General features: G+C 38.2%; 1 protein-coding gene across 1 annotated transcript; it reads right to left on the bottom strand.

The window, feature by feature from the left end:
* Positions 1-317: 317 nt before the first annotated feature.
* On the bottom strand, positions 318-12677 carry LOC115109023 (uncharacterized). Its single transcript, XM_029633568.2, has 5 exons — positions 12425-12677; positions 6213-6548; positions 5687-5851; positions 1231-1268; positions 318-1026 (listed from the first exon to the last, which is right to left on the bottom strand). The coding sequence occupies exons 1-5, from the start codon at positions 12483-12485 to the stop codon at positions 829-831; spliced, it is 798 nt and encodes a 265-aa protein (XP_029489428.1). The 5' UTR covers positions 12486-12677; the 3' UTR covers positions 318-828.
* Positions 12678-14292: the final 1615 nt, after the last annotated feature.

Below are 14292 nucleotides of genomic sequence, written 5' to 3'. Positions count from 1 at the left end.
AATTGCCAGTGATACATTCAAATGAAAATCCTCCAAATCCTCCATGCTTCGAGGCTTCCGCTAGACCGATCGTGTCAAGATTACAGCACTTGATGCACTGCATTTGTCCGGAAACATTAAAAACTGTTACACGAGAGCCATTGAAAGTCTAAAAACAACATCTGTGAAAGAGCTCGATTAGATCAGAATGTAATCCGTGTGATATGATCACCTATTATACAAAATAATTTATTTGAAACTTGATTTTCCCAGTATACATGTATGTCAATCATTGTGAATTTCAAACCATTGAGGGATGGAAAAAAATAAAACATCTGTCAAGTAAACTCCATTTAATGAGAACTTAGTTGGATTGCAGAGGACCATGCTAATTATTTTGTAAAATCCCCCCAGATACTTCTGGTAATCCGAATAGTGTCAGAGTAAACAAACAACATGACACTCTGTGAAGAAAAATACCCTATTAAAGGTGTATTTATCTGTGCAAACCCTACTGGAAATTTTTACACACAATTAATGTTCCATGACTTTATAAAAAATAAAAATAAAAATACATGTTAAAATTACATTTGTGTTACAGTCAAATGGGTTATTGTATCTACAACTTTCTTTTTTTTTGTATTTCCAGTAGGGTACAGTCACACATAGCCACAGGGAGGGTGTTTTTATTAATACGAGACTAAGTATTTCCATTCTTACGGTATCTATCACCTCAGAGTGACACATCAACCGCAGCATCATTCTCTCAGCACCTGTTCCATATGTTGATATGCATTCAGTTCAAATCAGGCAACGGTGTTTGTATTTAATAGAGTTTCAGATGACTCACTATCTCCCGTATGCCACCCTTTGTTGTGGGGGAAAGGTGATTGCAGCATATTCCACTGGCTCTGCAGACCTTACCACTCCTCCCTCCCTCTCCCTCCCATGCCTGTTCGCCTCTTCTCCATTGGGTCTACTGTTGAAGTCCAGCACACCGTATTCTACAGAATACACAGACATGGAGGTGGACGCCTCTCCTGACCCCTGAAAATGTATACAGTGTGCATTTTATAAAACAGAACCTTTGCTATCTATTGGATTTGATCTAATAAATCTGTCAAAATACAAACATTGAAGCATTATTTTTAAAACTTTGAATTAGGAATTTGTCTTATGGTTATGGTCAAAATTGTAACAAACCAAAGAATGACCAGGACTCTGAGAGACACCAATAGAGTGTGATCTTACCTGTTGCTTGGCCTTGAGGTTCTCTTGCTGGTCCCGTTCTGGACACAAGATACATATTTTACTATGTGTTAATCATAGACAAATGAACCTGCATTTTGTCACAAACTCCTCTGGGCACATTGACTTCACAATACAAAACCTAGGAGGCTCCTGGTTCTCAGCACCTTCCATAGACTTACAAAGTAATTATGACAACTTCCGGAGGACATCCTCCAGCCTATCAGAGCTCTTGCAGTATGAACTGAAGTGTTGTCCACCAAATCAAAGGATCAGATAATGAATCTAGTACTGAAAGCATAAGCTACAGCTAGCTAGCACTGCAGTGTATAAAATGTGGTGAGTAGTTGACTCAAACATAAAGAAAGCCAATAGTTTAAGAGTTTTGAACAAATACATTTCCAAATGAAGGAGTTGAAAGAGAGAAATGGAGGGAGAGAGAGTGTAATTTTTTCCCACTTTCAGCCTAATAAAACACCCTGCACAAACAGTGGAGGAAGTCAAGTTAAGCTTTTGGTATAACTAATTTATTGCATCTGGTGTAACTGCTTACTGACTGTACATTACTGCATGATTGTAGCGGGTTTACTAACAAGTTAGTTATATTAGCTATGCTGACTATGACATTACTTTAGCTAATATGGTGACAATGTAGGCTGTGTGTAGCGGTTTGACTTGGAAAGGTTTTTTCGCCTGGTCACATACAGCTGATGTGTTGTGCATTGAAGTCCACAAGCAAAGGGAAGAGGTGAGAGAAGGAGAGCGCATAGGACGTGTCTTCCATGAAAGTGAACTGTGTTTACGCGTTCATCAGATTCTGTTGAAAAACGTTTCTTAAACATACCTGAATTTATCCAATAGAAACTCTTGTTTGCAACTGTTGGACTAATGATTACACCATATATCAGCTACATGCAGGAAAGTCTGTCACTGTCTGTCACATCAAATTTGTCTCTCGACCTGTGTGCACTTACGTTGTAAACTTTCATTTATAGCCTAGGTTGTAGCAACCTCATGATGGGGCATTGGGAAAATTAGAGTATAGCCTAAATCTATCAATGTTACATTAGAACTGGGTGAATGAGAGTCATCTGATATGCTGAAATAGAAATAAGGCCAATGTTCAAGAAGAAAAAAAACAACAACATCCTTCCTCATCTTAAACGGCACCTACCACCACTGATACAAGATGATATAAGATCATGGCCTATAGTATTAGGGGTTGAAGATGGGAACAGTTATTCTATTCATATCCAAGGACTCTAGTAGTCCAGTTGACCTTTGCAGTGTTGTGCTGCTTGTATCTGCATACAACCTGAGTCAGTGACACTTTCCTCAAAGTCAGATGAAGTCGCTGGATGGAAAGATAAACTTTTCTACTGGTACATAGTAGTGCTTGAGAAGGCATTTGTTCAAGGAGGTACAAAACATGACATGTGGGGGGATACCAAAAAAACACATCAAAGAAACATGATGCTCTGTTTTGAAGTGGGTCAGGAGAAAAGCAAACGAGAGTTTGAGACAGCATTTGTGAAAACAAACAGTTTGCAATTTTTCTCCCTGTCTCTGTGCTAATTTGAATTCTCTGTGTAGGTGGTTATTTCCTCTGGTTAAAGGAGGCTCGTATCAAAGTGCGTGAGTCATGCATGTGAAACTGCAACAGTGGCTCATTCGAAGGGATGTATTTCATCTCACTAACAAGGTTTCCATCCAGCATTTTCATGCAAGTAAAAGTACATGTTTGATAAAGAATGTCACGACAGGCCTGATGGAAAGAGCAAATTTGTCCGTTTTGCAAATGTCGACGATACAAAATGGGATGATGGGATCTTTTTGTGTCTGTAAAATTAATTATGCAAAAAAATGGCAGTAGAAACGCCATTATGCACAAATGTTGATATAATAAGCATCATATTGAAGTAAACTTGGAGTCACACAAGGATATGTTGTGTGGTCCTCCCACTACCAGTGGGATCATTTAGCTATTACATTTTGAAATGTAGTACTCCATTAGATGTAACCAAATCTATGGCATTTTGCCATTACTACTATACAAAACGATCTCCATACACTACTTCCATTCATTTGGATGGGTTACCTTCAGACGATTCCCATGAAACTTATGGAGGTCGTAGAGCAAAAATGAAGAACACCATCATTTTTGTGAGAGTCTCCCCTTTCCGCAGAATGGTCATATTAGTTTGTAGCTTAGACGCTACAGATGTTTTTGTGAGAAGACAGATTTATTAGGATGTGGTCTGACAAACACCGCTGTAGCTCGGTCACCTTCCACTGCAGATGTGGAGATGCAGCCCCATACAAAAAAAAACGTATCTCTAGTACTGATGGATTTTGATGGGGATTTTTTGTTTCATTATTATAATCTTCCCAATTTCGATCTTGTCTCATCGCTGCAATGTCCGAATGGGCTTGGGAGGCAAAGGTGGAGTCACAAGTCTTCCGAAACATGACCCTGCCAAACCACGCTCCTTAACACCCACCGCAGGAAACATTATTCAACTGATGACTGGGGTCAGCCTGCAGGTACCCGGCCCGCCACAAGGAGTCACTAGAGCGCGATGAGCCCTCCCCTAACCCGGATGATGCTGGGCCAATTGTGCGCTGCCCTATGGGATTCCCGATCACAGACAGTTGTGATATAGCCCGGGATCGAACCCGGGTCTGTAGTGACACCTCTAGCACTGTGATGCATTGCCTTAGACCGCTGCGCCACTCGGGAGGCCCTACGGGGATTTTCTTTAATTATGTTACTTAGATTGAAGCACGGGTGCAGTAAAAGACTTCTTAAGGCTACAGATGAAATAAATTATCATGAACTTCACAGGGTGGTGAAAGTACACAATGGTGAGGTTGATGCTCCTTTCAACTAAATATTGAGGGTCTTCAATTGTTATTCTGGTGACATGAGGATCGATACTTGGCTTCCGTTTGACAAATAAAAATAATCTCGCTCGTTGGTCCACAATAATCAATATTTATAATGAGGCATTTGTTTTTACAAAAGCATCAGTAGAGTTGAAAATACGACGGAAACCCATTTAACTTGTATTTTTTATTTGATACGTGGGAATTTAATTGCAAAGTTATTTTTATGTGCACTACATCATCATGCACAGCCTAATCACTCGTGGACAGATTCTCGTGGATAGATGAAACAGTGAGAATCTGTCAAGGCACAAGTAGAATTATGTGATTACAAGCAGCAGTAGTTCCTGGTTTTGACTACACTGATTATTTGGACGAATCAGGATTGGGCGAAGGCGGTTCTTAAACTTGTGTGGTGATTTTCAAGCCTGTGTGCAGATGATAAACGGTTTTCACTAGATTTCACAGCCACAAAGTCAAATTGTCTATATTGTAAAAATTCCTGAAAACAAAAATGGCCTTTTTGGCCATGATAAAAAGTGGTGAAATTAGCGGAAGGGATAGGTTTTGCAGAGTTTCCATTTGCGAGGTAGGAGTCTTCACTTTCTTCCTTAGCACAAAGGTAATCACAATTGTTAACAGCATTTCCCCCAGAAGTAAAACAGGAAATTACAAACTTCTGCAAGATCATTTTATTTTTGGTTAAACTGATTACAGTGTTTTATCTACAAAAAGTCAATTGGATGGAAACACATCTCTGATGGGGAAATGCGCTTACTTTTTTATTGCGGATTTTAGAATATTTGCATTTCAAATCTATCACCAATTGAATGGAAACCGAATTACTGATGCTCAACCCCCCCCCCCAAAAAAAACAACACCTATTGATTTCAGCTCCCTTAAGAATTACTCCATTTGTCAGTTTGATCAAGTGTGGCCGAGGTGAAATGGCTAGCTAGTTAGCGGTGGTGCGCTAATAGCGTTTCAGTCGGTGACGTCACTCGCTCTGAGACCTAGAAGTAGTTGTTCCCCTTGCTTGTTCCCAAGGGCAGCGGCTTTTCTGACGCGATGGGTAACGATGCTTCGTGAGTGACTGTGGTTGATGTGTGCAGAGGGTCTCTGATTCGAGCCCAGATTGGGGTGAGGAGAGGGACGGAAGCTATACTGTTACACAAGCAAAATTATTTGACTGATTTAAGACTGTAAAGTTATGTTTCAGATAATAAAGACATATCTTTGGTCCAGGTGTCGACATTAAGTGCAGAAAGAAAGAAGTCGATGGACAAGAACCAAGGCCTTAATCTAACTGGATTGCAAAGAATTACAACTACAAGAGATACTATGGTATCAGTGGAGGCTGCTGAGGGGAGGATGGCTCATAATAATGTCTGGAACATAAGTAAATGGAATGGCGTCCAACACATGGAAACCATGTGTTTGATGTTGTTGATACCTTTCCACAAATACCTTTCCATTCCAGCATTACCACATGCCCGTCCTCCCTAATTAAGGTGCCACCAACCTCCTGCTTATGGTATGTATGGTTAGAGATAATGATAGGTCCCTTCAATACCTGTGCTCCTTTTGTAGGTCCAGCAGAACCAACCAAGCAGTCCGATTAACAGAGCTACGATTGTCACCCCCAAAACAGCAAAGATGATCAGGACATAGACATTGTTGGCGTTTCCACTGTCGCTGATATCATCATCTGCGGCGTTAGAGGTGAATGATGGGGATTCTGGAATAGAAATGGCTCCTTAGGTGAAACTAGATGAGACAGTAAAGGTAAAGTAAGGTAAGGTAAAGCAGAGTAGGGTCATGCTGTCTAGAACATCAATCTTCAAGGAACACAATCTTGACCAAAGGCTTTAAAAAGTCCATAGTTAGCTCCTTTAAAATGGTTGCTTGGGTTGGTTTTTAATTTTTAACAGATAGTACTTGTAAAAAGGTTGTACATTTAGCTGGGTTCAATACAGGCTGGACGGACACTGCTTTAAGATCAATAAAAAACATCACGTGACGTATCATGAAAACCCTTGTGCTTGACATTGACTTAGTTATAGACATTATACTGTGAAGAGAGCGATCTTATAGCCTACCTGCAGTGTTACCATTCGATTGAAGGATAAGCGACACCTCATTGCTTTTTAGCATGGGAGGATCTCTATTGATTTGGAACAACATGATCCAATATGTCCCGTTGTCAACTGATGTCAGATTTTGGATGAAGAAAAAGGCCTCTTTATTCTCAGAGAAGCAGAGGTGGCTTTGTAAGCAACAGCTGTGCACAACATGATTACATTCAGCGATCTTTTCATAATTTTTGTAAAGACTAATTGACCGATTACTAGATGCTTTGGACATGTTCTGAAGTGAGAAGCGGATGGTGATCCCATGACCCATGATTCCCACCATTTTCTCTGCCCAGTTGTGTCCTGAAAAAGAGAGAGGAAGTTGTCAACAAGTTAGGACATGACCTGATGACTCCCACCATTTTCTCTGCCCAGTTGTGTCCTGAAAAAGAGAGAGGAAGTTGTCAACAAGTTAGGACATGACCTGATGATTTAGGTACACAAAATGTTTTTTTTTTCTTTTTTCTATAATTTCTATCTCCACCTGATTGCATAACACTAACTGTAAGTTGCTCTGGATAAGAGTGTCTGCTAAATGACTAAAATATGAATCATATTAATAATATTAAATATACATGTAAAATTATATTGTAAATTAATATTGTAATGGACTTTTAACATCTTTTACTTTTAATTTAAAAAGAAACTATGTTCCATATTACTAATTGTACATTTATATTTAATATTATTAATATAATTCATATTTTAGTAATTTAGCAGACACTCTTATCCAGAGCAACTTACAGTTAGTGCATTCGTCTTAATATATCTAGTTGAGACAACCACATATCACAGTCGTAGTAAGTACATTTCTCCTTTAATTAAGAAGTTAATCAGCAAAGTCAGTGCTAGTAGGAAACGAGAAGTGCAATATACTTCATCAAATATACACAGTGTTGTGTATATTTTCATCACTGTGCATACAGTATTTTTTACATTTCCTGTATATTTATCTTCTCCCAGGAACCCAGTTACCAGTTTTCATTGACTAGAGATATGATCCACAAATATTCCTTGGACAAAAATGTCTTCATTGGGATATAGAAAAAATAAACCAAGCAATATAAAAAAAACATTTTATGATCAAAGTGGAATAAAAAATATTACAAAAATTAGAATGCCTTTTAGAAGGTATGAGAGTGCCTTCAGAAAGTATTCATACCCCTTGACTTATTCCACATTCTGTTGTGTTACAGCCTGAATTCAAAATTGATTGAATTTATTTATTTTCTCTCTCAACCATACCCTGAAATGACAAAGTAAAAACATGCTTTTAGAAATGTTGGCAAATTTATTTAAAATGAAATACAGAAATATCTACTTTACGTAAGTATTCACACCCTTGAGTCAGCGATTACAGCTGTGGTCTGTCTGGGTAAGTCTCTAAAAGCTTTGTGGTCTGTCTGGGTAAGTCTCTAAAAGCTTTGCACAACTGGATTGTACAATATTTGCAATTTTTTTTTTTAATTCTTCAAGCTCTGTTGGTTGTTGATCATTGCTAGACAGCCATTTCCGAGTATTGCCATAGATTTTTCAAGACGATTTAAGTCAAAACTGTAATTAGGCCACTCAGGAACATTCAATGTCATCTTGGTAAGCAACTCCAGTGTACATTTGGCTTTGTGTTGTAGCTTATTGTCCTGCTGAAAGGTGAATTTGTCTCCCAGTGCAAACCAGATGCATGTTTTAGAATATTTGTGTTCTGTAAAAGCTTCCTTTTCACTCTGTCATTTAGGTTAGTATTGTGGAGTAACTACAATGGTGTTGATCCATCCTCAGTTTTCTCCTTTCACAACCATTAAAAACTCTGTAACTGTCACCATTGACCTCATGGTGAAATCCCTGAGCAGTTTCCATCCTCTCTGGCAACTGAGTTAGAAAGGATGCCTGTATCTTTGTAGTGACTGGGTGTATTGATACACCATCCAAAGTGTCATTCATAATGTCATCATGCTCAAAGGAATATTTGCAACAAGGCACTTTAGTAATACTGCAAAACATGTGGCAAAGCAATTCATTTTTTTGTCCTGAATACAACGTGTTATATTTACGGCAAATCCAATACATCACATTACTGAGTACCACTCACCCTATTTTCAAGTATAGAGGTGGCTGCCTCATGTTATGTGTATGCTTGTAATCGTTAAGGACTGGGGAATTTTTCAGGATAAATAGGGAAACAGAGTGGAGTTAAGCACAGGCAAAATCCTAGAGGAAAACCTGGTTCAGTCTGCGTTTCACCAGACACTGGGAGATGAATTCACCTTTCAGCAGGACGATAACCTTAAACACAAGGCCAAATCTACACTGGAGTTGCTTACCAAGAAGACAGTGAATGTTCCTGAGTGGCCTAGTTTCAGTTTTGAATTAAATCTGCTTAAAAATCTATGGCAAGACCTTAAAATGGTTGTCTAGCAATGATCAACAACCAATTTGACAGAGCTTGAAGAATCTTGAAAATAATCATGGGAAATGTTGCAGAATCCAGGTGTGTAAAGCTCTTAGAGACTTGCCCAGAAAGACTCACAGCTGTAATCGCTGCCAAATGTGCTTCAACAAAGTAGTGACTCTAACATTTATTAACCCAGGGGGTTGAATACTTGCATTACAGAGTATTTTGTGTAGATCGTTGACAACAAAAAGACAATTAAATACATTTTATCCCACTTTGTAACACAACAAAATGTGGAAACAGTCAAGGTGTAAATACTTTGGAAGGAACTGTAATTATATGTGTGGGCTACAGAGATGATGTAGTCATGTTAAATACTGAAATTATATGTGTGGGCTACAGAGATGATGTAGTCATGTTAAATACTGTAATTATATGTGTGGGCTACAGAGATGAGGTAGTCATGTTATATACTGTAATTGTATGTGTGGGCTACAGAGATGAGGTAGTCATTTGAAAATCATGTTAAATACTGTAATTATATGTGTGGGCTACAGAGATGATGTAGTCATGTTAAATACTGTAATTATATGTGTGGGCTACAGAGATGAGGTAGTCATGTTATATACTGTAATTGTATGTGTGGGCTACAGAGATGAGGTAGTCATTTGAAAATCATGTTAAATACTGTAATTATATGTGTGGGCTACAGAGATGAGGTAGTCATGTTAAATACTGTAATTATATGTGTGGGCTACAGAGATGAGGTAGTCATGTTAAATACTGTAATTATATGTGTGGGCTACAGAGATGATGTAGTCATGTTAAATACTGTAATTATATGTGTGGGCTACAGAGATGATGTAGTCATGTTAAATACTGTAATTATATGTGTGGGCTACAGAGATGATGTAGTCATGTTAAATACTGCAATTATATGTGTGGGCTACAGAGATGATGTAGTCATGTTAAATACTGCAATTATATGTGTGGGCTACAGAGATGATGTAGTCATGTTAAATACTGTAATTATATGTGTGGGCTACAGAGATGAGGTAGTCATGTTAAATACTGTAATTATATGTGTGGGCTACAGAGATGAGGTAGTCATGTTAAATACTGTAATTATATGTGTGGGCTACAGAGATGAGGTAGTCATGTTAAATACTGTAATTGTATGTGTGGGCTACAGAGATGATGTAGTCATGTTAAACACTGTAATTATATGTGTGGGCTACAGAGATGATGTAGTCATGTTAAATACTGTAATTATATGTGTGGGCTACAGAGATGATGTAGTCATGTTAAATACTGTAATTATATGTGTGGGCTACAGAGATGATGTAGTCATGTTAAATACTGTAATTATATGTGTGGGCTACAGAGATGATGTAGTCATGTTAAATACTGCAATTATATGTGTGGGCTACAGAGATGATGTAGTCATGTTAAATACTGCAATTATATGTGTGGGCTACAGAGATGATGTAGTCATGTTAAATACTGTAATTATATGTGTGGGCTACAGAGATGAGGTAGTCATGTTATATACTGTAATTGTATGTGTGGGCTACAGAGATGAGGTAGTCATTTGAAAATCATGTTAAATACTGTAATTATATGTGTGGGCTACAGAGATGAGGTAGTCATTTGAAAATCATGTTAAATACTGTAATTATATGTGTGGGCTACAGAGATGATGTAGTCATGTTAAATACTGTAATTATATGTGTGGGCTACAGAGATGATGTAGTCATGTTAAACACTGTAATTATATGTGTGGGCTACAGAGATGATGTAGTCATGTTAAATACTGTAATTATATGTGTGGGCTACAGAGATGATGTAGTCATGTTAAATACTGTAATTATATGTGTGGGCTACAGAGATGAGGTAGTCATGTTAAATACTGTAATTATATGTGTGGGCTACAGAGATGATGTAGTCATGTTAAATACTGTAATTATATGTGTGGGCTACAGAGATGAGGTAGTCATGTTAAATACTGTAATTGTATGTGTGGGCTACAGAGATGATGTAGTCATGTTAAACACTGTAATTATATGTGTGGGCTACAGAGATGATGTAGTCATGTTAAATACTGTAATTATATGTGTGGGCTACAGAGATGATGTAGTCATGTTAAATACTGTAATTATATGTGTGGGCTACAGAGATGAGGTAGTCATGTTAAATACTGTAATTATATGTGTGGGCTACAGAGATGAGGTAGTCATGTTAAATACTGTAATTGTATGTGTGGGCTACAGAGATGATGTAGTCATGTTAAACACTGTAATTATATGTGTGGGCTACAGAGATGATGTAGTCATGTTAAATACTGTAATTATATGTGTGGGCTACAGAGATGATGTAGTCATGTTAAATACTGTAATTATATGTGTGGGCTACAGAGATGAGGTAGTCATGTTAAATACTGCAATTATATGTGTGGGCTACAGAGATGATGTAGTCATGTTAAATACTGCAATTATATGTGTGGGCTACAGAGATGATGTAGTCATGTTAAATACTGTAATTATATGTGTGGGCTACAGAGATGAGGTAGTCATGTTAAATACTGTAATTATATGTGTGGGCTACAGAGATGAGGTAGTCATGTTAAATACTGTAATTATATGTGTGGGCTACAGAGATGAGGTAGTCATGTTAAATACTGTAATTGTATGTGTGGGCTACAGAGATGAGGTAGTCATGTTAAATACTGTAATTGTATGTGTGGGCTACAGAGATGAGGTAGTCATTTGAAAATCATGTTAAATACTGTAATTGTATGTGTGGGCTACAGAGATGAGGTAGTCATTTGAAAATCATGTTAAATACTGTAATTGTATGTGTGGGCTACAGAGATGAGGTAGTCATTTGAAAGTCATGTTAAACACTGTAATTGCACACAGAGTCCAAACAACTTGTTAAGCACATTTTTACTCCTGAACTTATTTAGGCTTCCCATAACAAAAGGGGTTGAATACTTATTGACGAAAGACATTTCAGCTTTTCATTTTTTATTAATTTGTAAAAATGTCTAAAAATATAGATCCACAGGTATTGTGTGTAGGCCAGTGACACAAATCTCAATTGAATCCAATTTTAAATTCAGGCTGTAACACAACAAAACGTGGAAAAAGTCCAGGGGTCTGAATACTTTCTGAAGGCACTGTATATAGGCCTACTGTACCCCAATTCAAATAAATACTATGGAAAACATGTCACTTTGTCAAATCATCCACAAGCAAAAAGTCACAAACACATTGGGATGAATTATACAGCCCATTTCGCCACTATGGCCTATTTATTGCCTTAATTCCCTTATCCTACCTCATTTGCACACACTGCATATAGACTATTTTTTCTATTGTATTATTGACTGTATGTTTTGTTTATTTATTCCATGTGTAACTCTGTGTTGTTGTATTTGTCGAACTGCTTTGCTTTATCTTGGCCAGGTCGCAGTTGTAAATGAGAACTTGTTCTCAACTAGCCTACCTGGTTAAATTTTAAAAAATGAAATAAAAGTACAATCTTGGTTGTTCAGAGACATACCATACATACTCTGTGCTACTGAGTATCACCACCTCTGACCTGTGAGTTTGATGATAAAGAGTTGGGTTACTAAAGTTCCTTTTCCTATCGTTTAAGTCATAACTTTTACAGATCAGGAATGTTTTATAAATAATAATCCTTCAACATTTGATCCGAACATACACAGTCACTGCCATTCTAGTAGGCTACATCTACAGAACATAGACGGAGGAAGATGGCCTACCGTTGAACAGCACGATGAGGACAACCAGTAAGAGAGGCTTTGGGCTAGAGTAGTAGAACATGATACACGAGGACCGGATCAGAAGAATGGAGATTCTATATCCTTGGCCTAAATGATGTGTCTTCTCCGTCTGTCTCCACTCGTCTAACGCCTGATCTGTTTCTTCCTACCCTCACACTTGAGCTCATAGTAAAGAGAGAAATGCTGACAGGAACTAGCCTGAACCCATATGTATGTGCAACTACAAGCACCTCCTGTGAACAAAGGCTTCAAAGGGGTTCTGGGACTTGTGGTGCAGACTTGTGAGTGTCTCAAGTGTGCCAATAAAAGCCAGAATAATGTGTCAGTTAAAGAGATAGTTCACTTTAAAAGAAAAGTAGCCTATGTCAGACATTATCATACCTCACAACTGTTTTGGAACCAAAGCCAAGCTGGGTCCATGCCACAGCACCTGTGAGCCACTCAAATTGTAATAAATAAAGAATGAAATTATTCCAAGACACTTCCGATGTATAAAAATGTATGGCAAGATAAATAAATAAAAATTGGGGTGAGAAGTATATACGGTTCACCAGCAACAAATGATGAGGGATTAATCATCGTAAAATCATTCCTCTGATCATGAAATCAAGAATCAAAACATATATTTTCACGAGTACCACTTGCATAAACAGTAAGCATGACATTAGATGAGGTAAACAAAGGCCAAAACAGCAGTTTGAAGCTTACTGGAGGATGTAATGGGGTTCTGTGAGGACATGTCAAAGAGAGTTGCTGGTGGTCTACAGTAGTGGAGGAATCAAAACAAAGGGTTTTGTTGTGGTGTCTGTGGTCGTAGGGAGGGCGTCCTCTTCAGCTGTTTTTTTTTGTGGTCCTGCTGTCATCCTTCTGCTGTGTAAATCCTACCATCTTTTTGTCACTTTAAACTGAGACCACAATTGTTAACTGACTGACTTATCAGCAGTCTCTTTATCATGTGGTACTGTAACAAATGCACTCTCTGGAAACATACCAACTTTAAAGGTTTATTTTTCACACTCCGGCTTGAAGTTCCCCCTCAGTGCAAATGGGATTTAGTCTGACTATCCATCCAAAACACCACTTCCACAATTGTTTCTTCTTCACAATGAATGTATTTAGCAATCGATAAAGCAGCAGAATTAAATTCAGGATGAGCAAAATGGGATAAGCTTTCCCTCCCCCAATCCTAAACTCAATCATTTAAGGGAATAAATTCAAAACTGACCCAAGTCACGTCCAGTGGCAACTTCAGCCTGCCTTCACATGAGGGAACAGGCAAGCTTATCTGGAGCAGGACATACGTTTTGGGGGGAAATCTGTACCATACTACAGTATACCCGGTCTAAGGCGTATGATCTTGTCTCAATAGAAATGGTGCAAGTCAAGTCCCGTTGTAGCATACAATTTTGCTCAAATTTGAGAAAAAAACAGGATTCTAAAGCCTCGCGCTGTGAAGTCAACCTGGCTTGCCCTGGCTGGCCATTGGTCGATTTTTGTGTTTCCATTGCCTCCAGAATATGTAAATGTTATGTTGTTAGCTAGCCATTGTGACTGTGCGGGTATCTTGGCTAATGTTGCAAGCTTGTTAGTAATTGTAGAAAGTCCTTTGGCTACAACTTAGTGTTGTAGCCAAAGATGTGGAAGAAATTGTATTCAACCTCACCACGCTGTAACTAACATTACCCCATACTCCCGATGCCAGCTAGTCAAATGTTTAACTTGTTAACTAGCTAAACGGTTAACGTCGTCGATAGCAAAACAGCAAAACAAGCTCGCTAACTAGTTTAATTCCTAACCTTGCTTGCCATGGCAGCTAGCTAAATGTTTAGCTTGATAGCTATCTAAAT

This window comes from Oncorhynchus nerka, linkage group LG25, assembly GCF_034236695.1.
Source record: "Oncorhynchus nerka isolate Pitt River linkage group LG25, Oner_Uvic_2.0, whole genome shotgun sequence".
In the NCBI taxonomy this organism is placed as follows: Eukaryota; Metazoa; Chordata; class Actinopteri; order Salmoniformes; family Salmonidae; genus Oncorhynchus; species Oncorhynchus nerka.
The sequence above is the reverse complement of the archived record's forward strand: the minus strand, read 5'-3'. Positions and strand labels throughout refer to the sequence as shown.